The 23,455-nt window shown below is 41.7% G+C and overlaps 1 protein-coding gene across 1 annotated transcript; it reads left to right on the forward strand.

Moving 5' to 3' along the window:
* Positions 1-854: 854 nt before the first annotated feature.
* Positions 855-21,899, forward strand: LOC306940342 (structural maintenance of chromosomes protein 6-like). The gene is made up of 27 exons (XM_079525361.1): positions 855-984; positions 1,942-2,140; positions 3,090-3,210; positions 3,313-3,418; positions 4,274-4,410; positions 4,533-4,594; positions 5,214-5,294; positions 5,883-5,984; positions 7,929-8,048; positions 8,136-8,234; positions 9,974-10,120; positions 10,234-10,322; positions 10,764-10,928; positions 11,138-11,316; positions 11,567-11,768; positions 12,715-12,829; positions 13,428-13,588; positions 14,183-14,318; positions 14,870-14,950; positions 15,401-15,571; positions 16,126-16,263; positions 16,485-16,630; positions 17,222-17,347; positions 19,760-19,865; positions 20,318-20,470; positions 20,632-20,729; positions 21,505-21,899. The coding sequence occupies exons 2-27, from the start codon at positions 1,952-1,954 to the stop codon at positions 21,599-21,601; spliced, it is 3,327 nt and encodes a 1,108-aa protein (XP_079381487.1). The 5' UTR covers positions 855-984; positions 1,942-1,951; the 3' UTR covers positions 21,602-21,899.
* The last annotated feature ends 1,556 nt before the right edge of the window (positions 21,900-23,455 follow it).

Raw genomic sequence — 23,455 nt, forward strand, 5'->3', positions numbered from 1 at the left:
ATGATCCAAAACCATGAACTATTTCTGAGTGGGAAATATTGGTGTCAATTCTGTAAAACAGTGGTTCTCAAACTGTCAAATGTCAAGGACCCACCCAATAATTATGTATTTGGCCGAGGACCAACATCAATAATCAAAAATATTTTGAGCCAGGGACCCCCATACAATATTTGTGTTATTGTTTCAATCAAATACTGAATTCATTTTTCAAGCCGTCTCATTGCAACAGTTTATGAATTTGTAGATGATGGGCTATATCCCATGAGTAAATGGTTAAACGGATGGACACATTTTATTGTGGTTCCCTGAAGCCCCTTTAGGACTCCTGGGGTCCCCAAACCCCACTGGGAACCACTGCTCTGTTAAAAAAAACACTTCACCTGCACACTTTTTAATTTAGTGTAGCTACCCTAAATTGTATTTCATTTTTCCAACAGACAAGTTGACAGACAAGATCTGTGTTTAGAACTTGCTGAATTTAACATTTGTTTGTTTCACATGATTTTGTTTTGACTAAATCTCATTTCACATATCACTTAATTATCGACATTTTAGGATATGAAACTGATTGGTACATGTTTTATATGCTCTTTTATATTCTCTCTCTCTCTCTCTCTCTATATATATATATATATATATATATATATAATATATATATATATATATATATATATATATATATATCAAACACTACTGGCTTTGTCGTCACCATAGTTAGACAAACACACACACACACTTGTATACAATTTACAAGAAATCTACTTGTTTTTAAGGGCGCGTTCGGAAATATCTCACTGAGCGCACTGTGCAATGCAAACTAATAGGCGAGTGCGCTCCCGGTGCGCATTTCCGAACGCACCCTAAAATAAATACAGAATGTGAGTTGCACTTCCGGCCAATCAGGCACGCCTGCCATACACGTGTGTGCACCTAATGTACAGCGGAACCAAGAACTTCCAGACAGCTCCTCAAGAACTGAAACAGGTAAGTTCATTTATGAACTATATCCTCACACACAACAAGCAACTTTCGGTCTAATAATATTTACTGCAAACTAAAAAAGTGTTTAAGAGTCAGTTTTGTTAAGTTGCAGTTTTAATGATGCGTTTAGATGGGCAGATGAAACGATGCAATGGCGCTTGTGAGTTGATTTGGAGCAACCAGCCAGTCTTTTAGATCGGTGACTGTCCCAGGGACATTTTCAGTCCTACTTCAACCGTCAACGACGTTAGCTTAGAGTACATTACTGAGTACAGTATTGCATCCCAGGACCCCCGGAGGGTGACATGATTCCTTTCTCAATTTAGTGTAGGATGCAGGCTTTTTGCATCACTGCATGCTAGCTGTATTAACGGTTTACACGTATTAACCAACTTAACTGCAGCGATTCACTTTAAACGCTTTGGGGGTCCATTTTACTTATAATTGGGCTTTTGTGTACACGGCCCCAAATAGCATATTGTTGCTTTGTTAAATAGATATTTAGAGATAATTTGCGCGTTTGGGCCGCTGCACCGCATGGCCCATCGCAGGTACACACAAGACTACACAGCTGTGCATCACGTAATTGAATTCAGAGGTCATTTATTCTTTATTTTGTTTTACTGAGAATATGGTTAGAAATAAGTTTAGGCATAGTTTTACTGGGGTTAAGTTTAGGTATAGGGTTAGTTTTAGAAATAGTTTTACTGAGGTTAAGGTTGGGTTTAACCGTTTAGGCATAATTTACTTTAGGAATAACCTGTATATTATTGGCCCTACAGACCCTGTAGGTCAATAGGCTATAGGGGTCCCTGGCAGGATGTCAAAAATATTTTAAGATGGGGTGGGGTGGCATCCATACGTGGCTAAATGCATCAAAAAGTTTCAGAACCACTGTCCCAATAAAAGAGAAACTTCATCTTGATGGTTATTATTTCATTATTTTTCATGTAATTACAGACTGATCAATATGTCGAAGAGGAGCCGCTCTGTTGAAAACCAGAAAACACCCAGAAAACAACTCCGACCTGAAGATGAGGACGAGTCAGGAGACCTCCCACCCGTTGAAGGCGAGGAAGTGGAGGATGTTGTTGGTCCCAGTCAGAGACAGTCTAGCCTCGCTAGCCAGCCTCTGGCACAGGCTGGATCATCACAGGAGGTATTATTATCATCATGGTACTTCTGCTGCCAACTTACAGATATTGACGCTGTAGAGTGGAAACCTCAATATTGTGTCCAAAACCGTAACCGTTACTGCTAAGGAAATGTTCAAAATGTATCCAATGTAGTTATTTTTATTACTTAATTGGGTAAATATTTATAAAACCCACAGCCATCTAATAGAAGGGTTGCGATATTGAGAGGGCAGAACAGCCCTGTCACATGGTTCATGATGTACTCATCTGAGCCCATAGACTCCAATGCATTCCGTAAACTTCCGGTTGTCCCTATTTGAAGCCTTCAAATAGGGACAAACCAATAGAAGTCTAAATTATATATACAAGCTCATATCGTGGCACTTTGAGCCCTTGTAGGTTGGCTATGTTTGCGTGACACAAAGTAAGACAAATTAGGGCACTAATTTGCGAAAAGACTGGCATTGAAATATGGAGATTACAAGGTTTCTGCCCTACGGTGGCGATATGCAATTTCATATCGCCATCGCTTGGTTCACCGAGAGTGCTGAACCAAATGATTTGTCTTTGGTCTGCCTGGACGACCATACCTTACCTAATCTAAATGCCTAAATTCCAACTCTCCTTGAGGTCTACTTCTGGAAGGCACGTGTTGATGATTGATTGATTGATTGATTGAAGAATTTATTAACAGTTTGCAGAATTACAGTACATTTCAAGCACAAACTCAATACAAAGGCTGTTAACTGTGAGTGGACGACCCAATTAAGCATTACACTTGTTTCCAACAGGGTCCACCATGTTCAAATCATCAAAACATTTAGAGACGTACAAATAGACACTTCTATGTATTGTACAACGGCACACATGGGAATGCTGAGCTGGTTAAATTTATATGATGTATCATGGTATGTAATGTATCATGTATGTATATTGACGTAATAAGTTACACAGATGTGTGTTCATCCGCAGGGTGCTGGTGGTCAAGAGGGCATCGTGGAAAGCATTACCTTGAAGAATTTCATGTGTCACGCACTGTTGGGCCCGTTCACTTTTAGTTCTAATGTCAACTTTGTTGTTGGCAACAATGGAAGTGAGTGAAAGTGTTTTATTATTCTTTTTTTGTTTGTCTACATCAATATGTTACACTTACATCTGTGCTTTGTTTCTGTGCTCCGTGTCATAATGTTAACAGGTGGAAAGAGTGCTATTCTGACAGCTCTCATAGTGGCCCTAGGAGGGAATGCACAGGCCACAAACAGAGGGTCCTCCCTTAAGGGATTTGTGAAAGAAGGAGAAAGGTAAAGATGTACATATTTACTGCTTTGATATGTTCTGTTTGTTTTGTTTTATTTAATCATCAAATCAAACTTTATTTATATAGCGCATTTCCATCGACCAAGGTCGAACCAAAGCACTACAGTTATTAAAATACAGACGGATTGAGAAAAAGAAAAAAGCGAATAAATTGAACATGACACAACAAGAAAATGAAACCTCATCAATATATACAGCATACTGTATATCCTAGGTATGCTGTGAGGGCCACGGTAATTACACAGCCAAACGGCATTAAAAACTAGCAAAAAAAAAAGGATTTAAAAACCTCCAATGACTGAGCAGAGCGAATGTGGAGTGACTGGGTGTACCGGGGCAGGCATTGAGCCCAACCAGGAGTGAAGTCTGGTCAGCTGATCTCAGGGCTCTGGTTGGGATGTATGGCTGAATGAGATGAGAGAAATATGGAGGGACCAGCCCATTTTGGTCAATGAGGAATGTCAACCTAGGAGAAAACCAAAGGCTCCATTCCCGGGTACAGGCTTTACTTCCGACATACTATTGGTCCAAGTGTCATTAGACCGACAACAGCATGTTCGACCGCATGTACGACCGCATGTACGACCGTTGTTCCCACATGTCTGATCTGCGTGTGCATCTCCCATTCCCTGTTCTTGGCATATAACACTAGACTAGTTTTTCTTTTTTACTCTTACCTAAGGTTTACATGTATGAACCTGTACAAAAGATGTAACTTTAACCTTTGTTGTTTGATTTCCCATTTGGCCTAACCTGCTTGTTCCTTCCTGGTCCATGTGATGCAGTTTGTTATAACTTTCCACCAAATTGATCTGTTCTGTGTTCCTTTTTCCTCATAGTTCGGCTGATGTTTCAATCACCTTGCGCAACATGGGGAAAGATGCTTACAGGCCGGAAGTCTATGGTTCGTCCATCACTGTAGATGTGAAGATCTCGCGTGAGGGGGCAAGAAGCTACAAATTGAAGAGCAAATCTGGTGAAGTCCATAAAGAGTTATAGATTAATAAATATACCCATACACTAGTTGGAGTCTAGCATGCACTCCACTCTTCTGTGTTTGTCTATTTTTCTTTTAACAAGTTATCTCCTGTATCATAGGTCACATCATATCATCCAAAAAAGAAGAGCTCCAGACAGTCCTGGACAATTTAAATATTCAGGTATAAACTCCACTCCATATTCCTACACTCCTTTTCCAGCAACTTCAGACATACAGAGTCCATGTTGATATACTTAATAGCAATATCTTGTTTAAGGTCACGTGACTTTGTCATGGTTTTCACTTGGGTCTCGGGGTTTTGGTGGCAGAGCCTAATCTGTATTACATAATTTAAGCATGTAGGCATCTTTAAAAAAAATCCGAGCTGAGCAAACTAACGTTGCTCAGGAATTGGTAACTATAAAGATTGCAGACAAGCTTTGTGAAATAAGAATTTTCAGCAACTTTAAACACACTGTATCAAACACTAGCAACCACTGGCATGCCAGGGAAGCAAAGCTAACATTCCAACAAATGTCTGCTAATGTTACACTTGTTACCAAATAAAGTAAACTATTTTCACCAAGTGGTCGCTGCACACATTGATACGGGTAACGTTGATGTTCAGATTCTGAAAGATGAGTTTTCAAAGTTTTATATTCTGCTTGAGGTGCCAGGCACACTCCGCCAACAACCTGAGAACTCTGAAACGTGATACTCGGGCGCTAGGAAGCGGAGTGGTCCAGCATGTATAGAAATGCCATGGATTCACTTTTTGTTTTGCTTTATGTTTTTCTAAGGTGGACAACCCAATTTCAATCCTCACACAAGAGATGAGCAAGCACTTCCTACATTCCAAAGGAGAGGGTGATAAATACAAGGTGAGTTTAGGTTTGTTATCCTTTTAGCTTTTATGTCTAAAGGTGACTCCACCAAACAGACTACTACCGACTGGCAGTCGAATTAAGTCAGGAGATCAAAAAAGTTGTTCAATGCACCTGAGAGCCAACACCGACAGATGGCAACTATGGTCCTAAAAATATCCTATATTGCTTTCTCTTTTTTTTTTAAATTCTCAAATTATTTAAGCATGTAGGGACATGCTTAAATAATTTGAGAAATTACCATATAAAGATAACTACTGTACTGCAGGGTTCTTTGGGCATGGGCACAAGGCCCCAAGCTCGCTTCTACCCGACAGTCGAACAGTGTACACACGCCCATTCAACAGAACCGGCAACCGACACTTTCCAACACTTGGCTGCCGACATCAGTGCAGTGGAGAGCTACCGTTACTATGATTAAATACTTTGTCAGAAATGTAAAACAGCAATCAAAGTTTCATTTCACTTTTGGGCAATAAATAATGTTATTTGTGCCAATTGTGAAATATATTCTTTTGCTATTACTATTATTCTTGAGGTCACACTGTACAGTTAGATTGCTTTTTTTTATTCACCCCCATGCAGTTTTTTATGAAGGCCACCCAACTGGACCGGATGAAATACGACTTGATGCACGTCAAACAAAGCAAGGACCTCACTCTGTCTAAAATGGAGCAACACAGTGAAGTAAGACCATCTGCTTATAGAGTGCCGAAGTCCTGATGTCACTCGCTCATCCCCTGGTTCATGGAAGTTTTTCTCTATGGAGAATAACATGGGGTCATCTTAAAATCGTCTCATCCATCGGTCCAAAAATAAACAAACTGACTGGCGATATTGTTGGGGAGGTGTCTCTGTACAGTCAGTCCCTCATTTTGATAGTCTGTTTCTAGCGAAAATGTAACTAATTCGGCAGCAGTAACATTAGCGATTTCTCAGTCAGTTGATTCTTCATATCCATATGAGTGAAACGGCCAGGATGATTTGCTTATTGAGTGTTGCAACCACTCCCTTACGGAGCTGTGTGTGTGGGTGGCTGGCTGGCTGGCTGGGTGGGTGCGTCTGAGCACGAAAACAGCATGGTTGTTTTTCACCACCTGTGCACAACCTAACGCACATATTAACTGTATATATGGTGATTTTGGGTGTGCCAGTACAGTACAGTAGAGGGTACAGTAGAGGGACCCCCACACGGTAACTGTCATTTCTCAACCGTTTCGGACGCGGGACGGCTCGCCGGAATCGAGCCGGCACCCTGGGTGCCACAAGGAGTTGCACCACTCACTTCACACGGGTGTGATTTTTGTTTTTCAATTACAGTGATTCTTCATATCCATATGCGTGAAACGGCCAGGATGATGTGCTTATTTTTCAATTACAGTTCTTATATGAGGCGATCTAAAATCCCCCTATGGGGATTACAATGCAAATAAAAAGTACATGAATCCATGGACTTGGCGCCCTCTACCGATATTGACGGCAGACTTCGGTGCTTTTTGAATTGCCCATAACCAGTTACAACCTAGTGTCCCTATTCTGGGGTCAGGTAAATAAATGCCAGAGGTTGGACAAAATTGGATTATTTTGTATCAACTGATTCTGACAGGAAATTAGGTCTACTAGCCAGGATAAAAATCTACCCTAATCTGCTCACTGCAAATACCCCAAATTTGCCCGAATCCAAGATGGCCCCATTGACAGCCTATCTAAGGCAACGTTTTCTAAATTTCATTATGCTTTAAGTTACATGTGACTTATCAAACTAGGGGATTTTCATGATTCTGAATTGGGCTAAAAGCGTACATAGCCGTCATCACAAATGTGACATTTGGGCAAGTGGCTCTGGCCGAAAATGGCAAGTCTGCAAGCTCACAAGGTCACATTGTGACACGTATGAGCTTGCAGATAAACTATTTTCTTTAAAGATACTTAGTGTATAGATGAATCCACAGAGCGCTGCCCTGTAGTTACTGTGTCATTATTGCCGCTCCGCTTAGCACTTGACACCGCAGTTACGATTGCCGCCCTGTGGCTTCGTCTATAGCAGGGGTCCTTGAGAGAGTTCTAGGGTGTCCCCAGCTACATGATAATTAGGAAACAAATGGACCCTTATGGGTCTAATTAATTAGTCTCTTGTCGCGCAGCTGTGTCTAGATTCTCCCGGCAGATCCGCCGGGAGCTGCCTATGCCATAGAAAGCATAGGTGGGGTTCCAGTCTAGTAACTCAAGAGAGTAGAATCCAAAATGTTCCCTTTCTGTCCTTTTTTTGTCTTTCTCTCCATGTTGGTGACTCCGTTTGTTTTGGTTGTAAGCGAAAGCGTGTGCGACCGAGTGGACTAGTAAAAGATTGGCGACACGCTTTGATCTAGCCGCAAAGCGAGTGCCTATGGGCTATAGTTCCAAACATTGGAACTATCCCATTGAGATAGAATGAGCACTTCCGCATTCCACTGTTACAATGGGAGTCAACGCTAGTGTCGCCACTCTCATACTATTCCACCTGTGTGTGTGTGTGTGTGTGAGTGCTGTGTGCGACACCGTAAACTGTCCGGTATGACACCGCAGCACAGTCGCAGATTAGTTGGATGATGACTGTTGGATGATGTCTATGGTTAATATACTTTGCTGCAGTGCTTGGCGGACCTGAGGCGCAAGTATCGTGAAAAAGAGGAGCAATATAAGAGCTTGGCATCACTGGACGAGATGAATGATAAGCTGAATGAGCTGGGGAAGATGATGGCATGGGCTATGGTGAGATCAGCGCAACTGTGCAATTATGTTTTTAGTATGTCATGCAGTATTGTCAGGAAAACATTGACCGTGGGTTAAACATTGCAGGTGAGCGACTTGGAGCAGCAGTTGCAGCCGTTGCAAGATAAGCTACTGGCTGATCAAAGTTGTACAGTAAAATACAATGAGAAGGTTCAAGAATGGAAGGTGAGTTGCCCTATATTTACTAAAAAGTTAAAATTACCATTGGCCAGTTATGCTGTATGTTACATGAGGCTAAAATCCAGCCAGTGTAACTCATGTCAACACTTATCCCAACAAGTTTCACATCAAAGCTATTCATATAAGTGTAGTCTCATGTAGGTTGATGCCTTTATTTCCGGTGAAGAATCAAATAAAAATGGCGTTATGAGCATGTACTCTAATCATGTTGTGTGGATTACAATTTACAATTTAGGCAACTTAATCCAGAGCGATTTACATTAAGCAAGAACAACACACGGTATTACATCAAATACATACAAATTGAAGAAAGAAAAAAGATGATCCGGGCACATAATCCGAGGAAAGCCTTTATTAAATTAAAAAGGCAACTGTTTGAGCACCTGGTTATTTCCTCTTTTCCACATAATGAAACTATGAGTATAGGCTATAGAGTGCTATGTCTACATAAAATTCTATACTATCTAAATTGCATAAGTTGAGCTTTTGCATACACCTGAAGGTCATCAAGGCTAGGTAGGGCAAGTGCTACAGCAACTGTGCTATGGGCCGAGTCTGAAGAGGTGTGTTTTCAGACTACGGCAGAAGATTGGGAGTGAGTGCAGTTCTGATTGAAATGGGAAGTAGTTCCATAGTTTGGGAGCCAGAAGGGCACGAATCGGTCACGATTCGATTTAATTCTGATTAATAGGGCTACAATTCGATTACCGATTCATCACAATGCCAATACAAATCCCCTCACTGTGTGACTAATAAACAGTCATTTTTGGTAAAATAATACTGACTTAAGGCATTTTTTAGAATGCTTTTTTTAGAAAGGAGGCCAAAACCAAAGTTGAGTCACTACAACAATTGTGTATGGTTGCAGTAACGACTGATGCATGGTCATCGATTGCCACAGATTCCTATGTCACCGTAACTGCGCACTTCATTGTCCCCTTTTCCGAATGTTCAGGATGGTCATCTGGTTTTCACCTGGCTTTTTTGTCTTTTTTGACCATATTGCCAGCGGGCAATATGGTCCCTCATGTTCGTCGCGTTCCTTTCTATTTCTCTTTAACTTTATACAACTTGCAAACATGTGACTTTTATCCAGTTCCCTTTAACCTCGTAGAACCCAAAATGCTGCCATACACTGGCTTTGAATCCTGAAGGAGCCGGTCAAATCAGTTTTTCTTTTTCTGTCATCTTTTCTCTAAACGTCGGTGTCTCATGAGTTTGTTTTGCTTGTAATCGTGTGAGCACTGTGTGCGTCACAGTGAACTGTCGGGTGCGGCGCTGCAGCACAGCCGCAGATTAGTTACGCCGCTTCGCTCCGCTAATGTTATGGAAAAATGTATATAAAAATTTCGATTTTATAACCATCCAGGTCGGCATGGAGATTAATCCAAGAATCGATTTTATTTCCTACCCCTACTATCTACTGATGACACAGTATAGATACTAGTAATGATTTGCTGTATATATGGAACATAGCCACGAATTGCACCTTTTTAAACTACATTTTGTTGTTTGATTGCTTTCTTGCACTCTATATTCTATCCCTTTGTTTGCTGTGTTTTTGTTGTTTTGAATGTTATCTATGCTGCTGCATTGTCTGAAGGAAGCAAATAAATAATAGTTTTTCCACGAAAGAAGTTTTTAATGGGCATACTGAGCCTCATTTATGGAATGTTAACATTTTAGCATACTATTTTGCTATTGACTTTCTACTCCCTGTACAGAACAAGGTGGTAGAGGCTGAACAGAAGTTCAACCAGATCCAGGAGCAGGTGGAGGGAATCACACAGCGGCACAAGGATCTCCAGCCACAATGTGCAGAGCTGAAGACCAAAGCCCAGCAAAAGAATAACCACCTCAAATCTGGCGAGGTCAGACTTAAACCACAAAATCGAACAAAACAAAGGTCGCTCCTAAATCCACCCATAGTGGATTGGAGGTAGAAAAAGTTAAATTGACTCCATGAACAATGTGTCTCTTTCAGGTCAGTGTGCACAGATACAAGGCCACCCTCAACGCTCTGGAGAAGGACAAGGCCCAGCTCTCTCAGAAGATAGAGGAGCTCAAGTTGAGGTACCAACCATCTACTCACTCTTCATTAGGCATGTAACGGTATTTCTGTGATATAAAAATCCACATTGTTGATACCGTCAGATTTCATAGCTCACGGTATGTTATTTTATGCGCATGTGATGCGCAACTCCACTCGCATGGGTCGTGACTCATGAGACTCCTGATCAAACATTTCACTTATTCATTTAGATTAAGTAGTCAGAGTCACATAATCCAATTTTACAGGAACAAGGCTTCTAAATATTTGCCCAGTGGTGAATTCTCTGGCAAATTATTTGCCGCTGGGTTCCCAGATTGTGTATCGTGATGCATATCGTATCAATGTTAAATTATATTGTTACACACCTACTGAGCAGCATTGTTTCATTTTTTGTCAATTTCTGCTTCTCTGTCAATTTCGCCACTGTATATCAGCGCCTGAATGTTTAATTTTGCCTCCAGCATCAGTAACGGCAATGAGATGGAGAGTCAGGCAAGGGCAGCGCTTATAGAGCAGCATGAGGCTACGCTGGAGAGTTTGAGACACCAGGACTCCACACTGGACCAGCAAATTAACCAGTACCAACAGGCCATCACCCTCACTAAGGAGGAGCTCGGCAAGAGCAGGTGGGTAGTAGAGACGAGCAAACTGAACAGACTGGTTTGCAGTAGGGATGGGGATCCGTCTTGAAGTAAGACACTTCCGACCCAAAACAGCCATTAGATCTTTCGATGGAGTGATGTTATATTAAACCGTCCTACATGTGCCATAGCCACAATTTATTTGAATACTCCTTTGCCTTCTGGCTGTTTTTGACTCTTCTCCCTGTCATCAGGCGAGAGAAGGATGCCCTCCACAGGTCCATAGAAGCAAATGCAAGGAATCTACAGACGATGGAGGGCAGCCGGTCCAACCGCCTGCAGCGCTTTGGAGAGCACATGCCAGCGTTACTCAACGCCATCCAGGAAGCCTACAACAGGCGCCAGTTCAAAGAGAAACCCCGTGGACCACTGGGTATAACCTGACCTAAGTTTTCTGAAAAACTAAAAATATTTATTAAATTACAAAACAAATCTGTTTCTATATACAGCACTGTACATGGCAACAACAACCCAAAAGGGGTTCGCAGTGTTCCCATCCTCCATGGGTTAAGAGACGGAGTGCTATATTTATACATTGTTATGCAGGCGGCAACGCATGATGACCAGTCTGATTGCAATGCATCACTATTTGATAGATTTAGATTTTTCTCTCCCTTCTTTAGGTTACTGTATTGGCCTAAAGGACCCAGAGATGGCCCTGGCTGTGGAGATCTGTCTGAAAGGACAGCTACAAGCCTTTGCCTGTGACAACTATGAGGATGAGAAGGTGCTGAAAGACCTCATGGCCAGATTATTCCGTGGTGGTCGCAGGCCAAACATCATCACAAGCCCCTTCCTCCCGCAAGTCCATAACACCAGCAGGAAGTAAGGGCTGGTATAACGGAGCAAGAGTCCTTTAGTGCAAGTGCCAAAATGCAGTTATCGCTTGGTTCTTTATCCAACAATTTCAATTCTGTTGCCAAAGTCTTATTCAATCCCAGACTAAATTTGTTAACCCACCATTGGGTTTTTTTGGTCCTCCAGTTGGTCAGCACTTCAAAAGACTGTATTGCGTCTCTTTCAACTCGCCAAAATTGTTAAGACAATTATCATCTAAAGTTTATATCCATGATCTGAAGAATTTACTTTTTTTATTTCATCACCATCGACCATCGAAGCCAACAACGGGGGGAAAACCATGAGCATCTAGTCAAATCAACTTTTTATTCACATCCCTAGTGCAGATTGGTTACAATTGCTTCAAAATGCCATTCTGGGGGGCACGGTGGCGCAGTCTGCAGCGCTGTCGCCTCACAGCTAGAAGGTCCAGGGTTCGATTCTGTCGCTGTGGGAATAACTTTAGTGTTCCTTCCACGCGCTACGTCCTACCGGGGGAAACTATCCGCCGTCAGGTGATGAGAAGCAGCCTGCTCACTCATGCATTGAAGGAAGCATGAGCTTCCAACCTGGTGCTCTCCCCAGGTTGGCAGAGGGAGAGTAGTGCCCAGGATTACAGTTTAGGCAATTGGGTTACAAAGTCGTGGGCGTTCTGCCAGTAAGCTGCTTGACTCCATTATGGAATAGCCTAAGTAGTCGCCTACAATTGGAGACAATTATTTAATTGCATGTTTTGACCTTTGAAAAAGGAATCCATTAATCCATCCACGGTGTGGGCACCTTTGATGCCATGCTGGTATAGTTTGATACGCTCTGAAACTTGCTGTCGGCCTGCGCAGAATCGATAAAGTGTGACTAATTCTTTTGTGGTCGTTCTGTTTTTTGTTTTCCCAATTTAAATGATTGTTTCATCTTGCATGCATATATGTTTCAGGGCTGTCAACCATCCTGAATATCCCTCAGTGCTGCAATCTCTGGAAATTGAAGACCCGGTTGTAGCCAACTGCCTCATTGACCAGAGGGGAATAGAAAACGTTCTGCTCATCAAGGTGACGAGCAATAGCTCACTTTTTGTGGGAAAAGAAAAGACGTCTTGTTCCTAATTCATGTCTTCTTTTAAACACCAAAAAGACTGTTCATGGTGTTCACAAAGAGGCCAGTTAAAATAGTACTCTTCAAATGTGTTCTGGAGGGTGGGGGTCCAACACCGGTACTAACAGTTGGAGCTGCCAGGATGTACTTGCACTGTATGATCTTCTCTCACAAGCCCTTTAAACAGTTATATAAGAGAGCCATAAAGGTATTTGATTAACAAAAAAAATCTAATAAAAATTGCTTACCATCACTGCAGCATCCTAAAACTGTTTTTTATTTTTACCTTTGATAACTGGAAGCTCTTTTAAACGGGCATGTGCCATTTTATTCATTATATGTGCTCTTTTTATTTGTAATGCTTGTTTTCTGTATGGGGACTACTGATGGAAATTGGCATTCTTGCTATATCTGGTGTATTATACACCGCATTCCATGTGTGGTGTTCATTAATATGTACTGTCCTGTCCAAATAAACGTATAAATAAATAAACAATGCTGCTGTAGAAATCCCTTACAGCAATTGACTTAACTTTGGGGCTCATATCTCTGAAGAACAAAACAGAGGCTCGTCGAGTGATGCAGGGACGACAGCCACCACCGAATTGTTCCATGGCCATCAGCAAGGAGGGGGACCAGATCTACTCTAACCGCCTCTACAGCGCTGAACAGAACAGAGCCAATTTCCTCGGTGGAGACGTGGAGGAGATGATCAGGTCAGTGTAGAAATGATTTCAAGAAAGCGGTCACTCGCCTGTTTAGCCCAAACCACACCAATGATTCGAGACACAACAAAACAGTGTTGGTGTTCGTCACAGCGGTCTGATATGTCCCGTTGCACGTTGGCGCATGTTGTTGCATTGTATCGCAAGTAATTCAATTCAAATGAGCTTTATTACCATGAAAAAACGCTAGTTTCCATCCAAGTTATCCGTCCGTCTGCGCGTGTGTCTGGACTGTGCACGTCACTTTATGTCAAGTCGCAAAAACACTTGCGTTTTACGTTGCGATGCAAAAGTATTTTCTGTGGAAACCCATTCGTTGCAGCTCTGCGCACCTTGGTGCTTGTGTGTGATGTGCCCAGTTAAAGCACCATTCTGTCGCAGGTAGTTGCATGTTGCAAGGAGTTACATGGTGAATCATTGGTGTGGTTTGACTCTAATATCAAAATTGTCTTCGTCTTTTAGTCTTAGTCAACAAAATGCTGTGATGGCCTATACATTGAGCAATGCAAAGAGTAAAAAAAACATTGTGCATTTTTATTTTGCATCCTGTCTTCCCTTTTCACCTCCCGTTCTGTCCCTTCCCAGACAGTTGACGTCAGAGCTACAGAACCAGAAGGCCCATGCTGCTCGTTTCCATACTCAGATGGCGAACGTGGATGAAGACATCAAGCAGAACGAGGCTCTGCTGAGGCGAGCCATAATGGAGAAGACAAACACCAAAGTAAGGCCACTTTTAGACTGCGACGGTCTCCAGATGAAACGGCAATGTCCCGTTGCGTTCTCATTTTTTATTCAGCTTTTACACGTAGACGCACACTTACTGAATATGCTGTAGTGTGCATGCCATGCCAGGTCGCTAGGTGGTGGTGACGGACTGCCAGATAGACCAGTCACCCATGTAATGGTAGAACCACTGCGTGCACTTCCTATCATACGGTAATAAACCTGTGTGTTGTGAGCCACGTGAGCCATGATGTCACAAGTTTTGCGGATTCATCGTTTTGCCTGTTTACATGGAGACGGGAGGATACCGCGTTTTCAAAGATTTCCACTCTGGAAGGTGTTTTCACTTTGTTGCGTTTTCACCTGAAAACGCTGTTCTCGTCCAGTAAAAGATACTTTATTTTGCTGTTTTCTATGAACACCGTTCTCGTGTAGAGGGGATGTAAGTTTCTGCTTTTTTTTCTTTTACCTTTGACATTCTTGCCTTTCTGACTGATATTTTCTATCAACTATGTATGTCCAATTGATATTCTACTTATTTTGTTCCAGGAAAGCGCAAGAAGACTGCAGTTAGAGCTGAATGAATTGCAGAATGTAGAGGAGCCACAGTCTGAAGACCTCAAGCCCCTGGTGTGTATGCCAACACTGCTCAGTTTTCGGAAATAATAGCCCGCATGTTTTTTGTTATTTTACTCTTTCCTCTATTCTGCTGTATAATTGGTTCGGCCAGATTTTCTGTACTCGGTCACGCTTTTCATGTGCATTTCAGTACATTTTTGGTCAACGGAACGTTTACAATCTAATTGAAATCTCAGTGTTCATACAATTTCCATGATTCATTTCGTGGGCGAGCATCAGCCTGGAATGCCCGTTTATGCCCGCCATTACATCAACCTGATTTTGAATTGCTGATAAACATTTTATTTATTTATTATAATTGTTCAAATAAAAGTTTATTTTTAGAAAGTGTTTTTCTTTACAAATCAAGAGTATAATAATTACTACCAAATATGACTTTAATAAATTACTTTAATAAAAGAATTGCGACCTTAAAATTAAAAGTCATATGCTCTCCCACAGGAGGAAGACCTGGAGGAGCTCATGGGTAAGATCTCCTCTACACATGGCGAGTTGAAGTCATCGCTGGCTCAGATGGGCCAGCTAAAGACCTCGTACGAGGAGGCAGAGCAGGAGTACAATCAGCACAAGGAACGGATGAATGGCGTGTCGGTGGAAATCGATAACATGAAGGTACACACTACACATAGTGAATACTAGGGATATGCTAAAATATCTGTCAAATCATTTTTTACATTATTATATGCCCATAGTCCAGTCGTGCGTAATTGGGGATTGAGGTCGGACTTTAGGATAAGGGAAACTGCACACAGTCTTCTGTCTACTTTTCTGACCCCAGGAAGAGTAGCTGCTGTGACTCACAGTAAGCTAATGGGGAACTAATAAATAAATCAAATCTGATGCTATTTAACCTCACTGTAAAAGTGTGGCAGAATAGCCTACGGGTGCTGAATTTGTGGGAATTAATTAAAATATGCGCAATTCTCACAATCCTATGCCACAATTCAGGCCCTGTCTTGTTCATGGACCATGTTATGACCTTATGGAATGCAACTTTAATGTGGCTCATAGTCCTCAAGGTGCATTCACACTGAATGCAATACAAATGGTCACACAGGATACGAGAGACAACAGCTTGTCTTTCTCGTATGCTACTACTGCTAATTGCTGAGGCCAAATTATACATTGCCATGTTTGTCCCCTTTTTGTCCTGTGCCCCAATGTAGGAGGAACTAAGTGTGCGTGAACTGGAGGTGGGTAAGTGTAAGCACCACCTGAAGCATTACCAGGATAGACTCAAGGGCCACACCAAAAGCATCCAGGACCTCAAAGACGGCATGAGTGTCAAGGAACGGGAGCTCCAGGTACTCTTGATAGGGACAAGAGAAATGTCCTAATGTAATTTTTAGGACAATCACAATTAGTTGAAACAAATGTGGACATGTGGGGTTAGTTACGTACAGTAATTGGCAGAACTTCACAATTGGTGGGGCGCTGGGGCTGAAGAGCTCAGATACGTTGTTGCTTTAATGCAAGAGATTTAGTATTTAGTTGTACTTTCATATCTCCCCGTGATGTGACGCAGGAAGCTGTAGCCAAGGCCACACAGGTGTGTCCTGAGCGACTGGAGGTGAATCGGACTCTAAAGAGCCTGGACACAGAGATAAGCCGTCTCAGGCTTAAGATCACCTCCAAGCAGGACCAGCAAGGCAACCGTGAAGAGATTGTTAGGTAGGTCACCATGCCACTTATTCCCACATCATGGCTGCTGTCAAATGTTTGCTTAGCCTTTCTTATAGAGCGTCGCAGTCCCGCCCCCTTTCATGACGACGCTAGAACCAGAAGTGAATTCCTCATTCATTTTCCTCATAGACTTTTCAAAAAGTATTTATTTAAAGACTATTACGCCATGGACAAAGCCAACTCGAGTTGTGACACATCATGACAATAAGCACAATGTTTTTTGCTGATCAAATAATTTGTAAGAAGAAAAACAAAAAGTGTTGTATCCTGCCATGTTTTTCTTTTTACAAATTATTTGATCGGCCCAAAACATTGTGTTTACTGTCATTTGTCGTCACAACTCCAGTTGGCTTTGTCTGCGGTGTAAACGTCTTTATATAAATACTTTTTTAAAAGTTCATGAGGAAAATGAACGGGGAATTCACTTCTAGTCATCGGGAGGGGGCGGGACTGCGACGCTCTATAGGGATGTATCGGGTCTCTGTTTAATTGAAATGTACGGTTTATCTCTAGTGCATCTTTACTTGCTTCCCACTCTAAATATCTTCTCATTTCACCTGTGCATGTGTGATTCTCCAGGCAGTACCATGAGGCCTCTAAGAACTATAAAGATGCGAGCCAGCAAGTGAAAACCCTCACCAAATTCATCCAAACAATGGATGGAATTGTCACACAGAGAATCAAGGCTTATGACAACCTCAGGAGGTTAGTTGGAACTAAGGTGTCTCAGTATTTAAAGAACAACTTATTGTCTCCACCAGGCCGAAGGCATGGGGAGAGAGTATGTTTTGCACTCAGTCCGTGTGTGTGTGCGTCCGTCCGTCCGTCCTTCCGTCCGTCCGTTACCGGCTAATCTCCGCCACCGTTGGCCCGATCCATGCCAAACTTTGCACACACACTCCCTGGATGCCAACGACGAACCTCTGCCCCAAATATTCCTCAACGGCCTGTTATAGCGCCACCATGAGGCCGATTTAGGCTAAACACATTGCTGTAGATTACTCGTACACATTTTATCCATACATCACACAATTCGGTATACACTATCTCCATAGTCATGTGATGAACACGGATCTGCACCATTTCCCATCTTCCATCCTGATTGGCTAAGATTGGCTTCCAAAGCTCACATGATTGGTCCGTTTTGAACAAAATGCCAAAAATCACAAACTGTGTGCAATTTCCATTAAATTATACACGCACATTTAGGCCAAGGACGACATGCCACAAATTTTTCCCCCAAATCAGCCTCACGGTGGCGCAGGCCAATTCCTGTTTTTAGCTACGGTATAACTGCATTGATCTGTATACAACTTATGTATGCGCACTCCCTAGAGGCCATGGAAAAACATTGTCCCTGCATCCCTCCACATCTGCCGGTTATAGCGCCACCATGAGGCCGAGTTCTGCAAAATATATTGCTTATGTTATTTCATCCAAATCTCACGCAAATCGGTACACATGATCTCTGTAGTCATGTGATCAAGATGAGTCTGTTCTCAGATTCTACACTGATTGGCTAAGATTGCCTTCCAAAGTTTTCAGGAGTGGCCCGTTTCGTTCAAAATGCTGCTCATCCAGAATTCTATCCTCATGCTATGAGTGATCTGGCTCTGCATTTCCTCAACAAAATGAAAAATTGTTGCAAAAAACTAACAAACAAAAAAACATGTTTATATTACTCCTAATCATTTTGCCAAACATCTCACACAGGTATCCTCCTGGTGGATACCTGTGCCCAGAAGGGCACTTTTTCTAGTTTATTTTGTTTCAGCTAGGGATGTGTCAAATGAAAATCGATTAGCATAATTCAATATTAATCAATTATCGATAAGCCCCCCCCCACCCCCATTAAAAAAAAATGTTTTCTTTTTTTTTTTCTTTTTTTTTTTAAAGGAAAAAAAAGTGTTGAGCCAATTGATCACCATAGCAACCCCAGCCTAGGCCTGATTAGGTAAATTCCCAACACCTGCTAAATCCTCAACATGTATCTTGATTGGAATCAATCTCCACTCACACTCAATGACTCACACTCCTCATGCAGCTACACAGACACATCCCAGGCACACTTTGGTAGGCCTATAGCCCTGTCCTGTTTGGATGACAGTATTGCCTTTCAAACAGATTTTCATTTAAAAAATATTTTTTTTCCCGATTATCGATTATTAATTTTCATAATCGATTTCGGGTCCCGTTAACGATAATCGATTTGTCGACAAATCGGACCCATCCCTAGTTTCAGCTTGAATTAGTCTTAAACTGGTACATTCGAAGAACACTCCTTGTTTAACACTCTCACTTATGAAACGAGCAGCAAACAAGTGTAAAGATGTCCTCCATCTATTTTTAATTGCTTCAGCAGCTCCTTGCTGCCGCAAGGAGGGCCTCCTAAATAGAGTGCAAACTTTAGATGGATTCAGTTTATTTATGTATTTATTTATAGTGCAACATCACCCCATGGTGTCTCTGTTCACTATTACCATGCGGTAGTACACAGCTATAAATCATCCAATAAAGAAAATAAGTATTCCAACTTCTTCCACCAATGGGGGCAGTATTTGTGAACCTTACATGTTGTGTTTTCACTCCTATAATTTTTATCCCACGATTTTGTAACCCATTTTTCACCCCTGTGTCAATTATCTATTGTGATCCTGGGCTCTACACACCCTCCGCCAACCTGGGGAGAGCAACGGACTTGAACTCATGCTTCCTTCATGCATGAGTGTCCAAGTCGCTCCTTTTCACCTGACGGGGGAGTTTCCCTGGTTGGACGTAGCGCGTGGAAGGAACACGTTGTTCCAACCAGTTCCTTTCCCCTCCATCAGGCGCCCCGGCTGGCCAGGGGGAGGCAGTTTAGAGACCAGGATTACTGCATGTTTTTTGTGAGGGTACCTACCCTAGGGGACACAGGGAGAACATGCAGAAAGGCCGTTTTCTTTGTTTTAATCAGGACCTTTTGAATAAAACGTTTTGAGTGAGGGTATATGGCTGACTGGATGATCCCAAAATATATAACTTATATTTTGTATTTGCGCAACTAAACCTTTTACATTTTACCTGCTTTCCCCTTTTTACTACTTATATACCTAAAACTGTCTCCTTGCTCTCTCCTAGCTTGATGGCGGTTCGTTGTAAATACTATTTTGATAGTATGCTGGCCCAGAGAGAGTACACCGGGAATATGGCATTTGATCACAATAAGGAAACTCTCACAGTCTCAGTAAGAATTCTTTATCTGTAATGCAGCTTCTTTGTCAAGCATGTATTCTTTGTTAGACTGTATAGTGTTGAAGACAAAATGTGCAATATTTTTACGTTAAATTGCATTAACCCTAAATATATTTGTATACAAACCAAGCTGTTTGTTGGGGCATGAGGATGAAATGATTATTTTGCTATATAGCATGAACACAATTGTTATGTGAAGCAAGTTATGCCTTTTGTTGTACTTCCTTGCATCTCAGTAACCTTATCCAGCCTAACTGCCTGCCTTAACACAAAACATTAATTTCAATTTACACTTAACTAATCTCATCTCATTTCCCTATCTGTTTTCTTAAACCTTTGGCCCTTACTATCTTCCCCATGTGTCCTCAACTTTTCCTTTCCTACTACATTCAATCTACCTATTGTCTGTTTTCCTTCTCTCTCTTTTTATCTTGCTGTCTCCAGGTACAGCCCGGTCATGGTGACAAGGCTAATCTGAGCGACATGCGTTCCTTGTCAGGCGGAGAACGTTCCTTCTCCACTGTCTGCTTCGTGATGTCTCTGTGGGCAATCACGGAGGCCCCATTCCGCTGCCTTGATGAGTTTGATGTCTACATGGTAATACGTTTGTTTAGAGTAAATGGCAAGCCATTTTACAGTTAAGATTTTTGTCTAGTATATGATACTAATGTTGGTTCTGTCTATATACAGTATGTGTTGCTCCATCTGTTGGTTAATTTCTCAGACAATAATTCAGCCTGTGTGTCTTGTCTTATCAGGACATGGTGAACAGGAGGATTTCCATGGACATGATGTTAAAGGTTGCCTCTAACCAGTGGAACAGGCAGTTCATCTTCCTCACTCCACAGAGCATGAGGTTAGCCACTATGTATCACTAACCTGTATGAGCATAAAGTGATATATAATTGACTGCCTTTGACACATTCATACATCATTTCAATCCAACGCACAGACCGCCATTGGCGCATTTGTACGTCATGTTTGTGGTGGTTTCAGTGGTACCGATAACTGTTCCGCAACCTGTGAGTGATCCTAGGACTTCAAAGAAGAGTATACAGAAGAGTATTAAAAAATCCCAGACAGTCCCGTCCACTTGTAGGATTTATTCAAATCCCAGACAGCGTTTTTGATTTACATTCAATTACCAATAACTAAAGAACGGAACAACGCGGCAACATACTTTTGTTCCTGATGAAAGTAGAGACTTCTTTCTTTTGAGATACATCGTGTTTACATCGTCATAGAACAAAATATTCGGTGGGTCTTGAAATATTAGTAAAAACACTCAAAATCGCTGGCATTGTGGGAAGAGAGAAACTGGCTAAATGAGTTGGAACAACAATGACGAGCAAAGGGTTGAACTCGGAATGATAGGATCAAATGTAGATGCTGTATAATCAATACCATCTTAAGTGTGTTTATTTGGAGAAAAAATGTTTTGTGTTGAAATGTTTGTTTGCCAAGGAGTCAATGCAAATGTTTCCCAAATAAGTTACGTAAGTTTGTATTGAGTTGTGCTTGAATTGTACTGTAATTCTGCAAACTGTTAAGAAATATTTCAATCAATCAAGAGCAATCAGTCCCAGTAATCCATTTAATTGCTGTTAATATTGGTCTTTTTGTTTTCTCAGCTCTGTCGCCTGTAGCGATCAGGTCCGTATACTGCGGCTCAATGACCCTGATCGTCAACAGCCATCGAGCAGACAGCGAGACGAAGAGGATAATTAAGACCTGGAGCACATATACCTTTAAAGCCAGGAACACCTGTGCGTGTGATGTTGTTGAAATGGCCACATTATTTTGTTTTTGTTTTTTTAATATAAGTTTGTCAGGGAGAGGATTTACTTGTTTTGAGAATCGGCCTCAGCCCTCAGGTCTAGTATAATGTTGAAGCCTTTTTTTCTTAAAGGTTAAGGTTTATTTAAAGAACAGGCTTTTTATGTTTATGTTAATAGTTTTTGTTTCCTTCATCAGTCCTTTTTTTATTTTTAAATAAATTGATGAAGCACTGAACATGTAAAATGTCTTTTCTGTTTTACGTTTTCTCTAATGTTATTAAAGCCATACAATCAATATACACTAACCGTATTAAGACAAACTAGTATGGGAGACCTACTACCTGCCTAAACGATGCTAGAAGAAGTAAACCAATGTAAAGACTTCTACTGGGTTCTGTGCTACCGCAGTCTGGGGACGTACAGTCAGTGTAGGAAAATCTCATTAGCAGTGTTCTCATGAGTCACGCGATAGAAAGGATTTCAGAAAAACTTCCGTCTCATAGATGATGGCCGGGTCTTCTTGACATCACCTGCCTGCTCAGCAGAAATGACCCAAAACCGTGAACTTTGAGTGGTAAATCTTGGATCTGGCAAAGTGCCATTACGTTTTGTGTAAAGAACATAGTTTGATAATGTAGCCACACAGCCCACTCTGCCCAATCTTGCCTAGTACTGTGCGGGTCTAATGAAAGTGTGGTCTCAACTAGTTACAATGAAAATGCTTTTCATGACAACTTTGACACTTAACCAGACATTTCTTATGTGTTATGAGCTGTGATTGGTCTAATGTGGAGATTGAGGACAGACATGCAGTCAGACAAACCCTGTTCTAGATATCGCTGCCTTCAAACACATTGTAAAGTGTATAGTGTATTTTTATTTATGTCTTTAGAAGACAAACAAGACAAGTTGACATGGTTTCTGTCTGGGAACTTCGTTGTTAAGACCAAGGTCAGTCCAACTTCGAAACGGTCCTTGGAACCAACAATGGAGGTACTCGTCGATTCACTTTTTGGGCCTGGCCTGCCCTAAATGAACTTGGACTAGCAGGAGGAATTAAATGTATCTATTTAGAACCGATGTATACATTTGTTCTTTGGCTAGTGATGCAGACTTTATACCATACCTATATCCTGGTGACTGGTGAGGAGTTCTCATAATGTTGATCTTATTTAACTGTCAACAATTGCGTTGCGTGCCCCCGCGACGATTATAATAACATTTCGTCCCTGTCTCTCTGTCAGTCTTTGTCTCCTTTGAGATTTGTGGTGTCATCAGTATATTGATCATTTAGACCAAATCCCTTTTATGCAATAAATTGATAGGATATTATTTATTTGTTTTAATGACGGACATACAAATTTATTTTTATTTTTCACATCCAGACCAAATGCCTTTTGTCCAAGAAACCCCAGCTGCAGCCTCGCAGACGAGACGTGCTCCGTGAGCGGGCCGTGCTCCGTGAGGGGGCCGTGCTCCGTGAGCGGGCCGTGCTCCGTGAGGGCGGTGATCCGTGAGTAACCGGAAGTGCTTTTTTTCCGCTTGCACGTGCACAAGAGCACACGCACGCATGCGCATGTGCAACATTATGCGCGTGCACGCCACGCACTTGCTGGTGTGCGCTTAAATGCCGGTTGGTAGTACCAGCTGTGCTTAATCATAATGATGTGCTCCGTTTGGAAAAGTTTGCAATAGCACCCAGCTGCAGTCTCGCAGATATAGTATAGAAGTTTATATATATAGTATATAGAAGTTTGATATAGTTTGTTTGAAATAGTTTCATTGAAAGCTTATTAGTTGGTAA

Source organism: Electrona antarctica (genome assembly GCF_951216825.1).
Source record: "Electrona antarctica genome assembly, chromosome: 17".
Lineage (NCBI taxonomy): Eukaryota > Metazoa > Chordata > Actinopteri > Myctophiformes > Myctophidae > Electrona > Electrona antarctica.

Excerpts from the sequence above, each read along its gene's own strand:
- LOC306940342 (XM_079525361.1), top strand. The coding sequence starts at position 1,952 with ATGTCGAAGAGGAGCCGCTCTGTTGAAAACCAGAAAACACCCAGAAAA. Across the intron at positions 5,985-7,928 it reads AAATGGAGCAACACAGTGAA|TGCTTGGCGGACCTGAGGCG; the intron begins GTAAGACCATCT and ends ACTTTGCTGCAG. Across the intron at positions 15,572-16,125 it reads TGGAAATCGATAACATGAAG|GAGGAACTAAGTGTGCGTGA; the intron begins GTACACACTACA and ends GCCCCAATGTAG.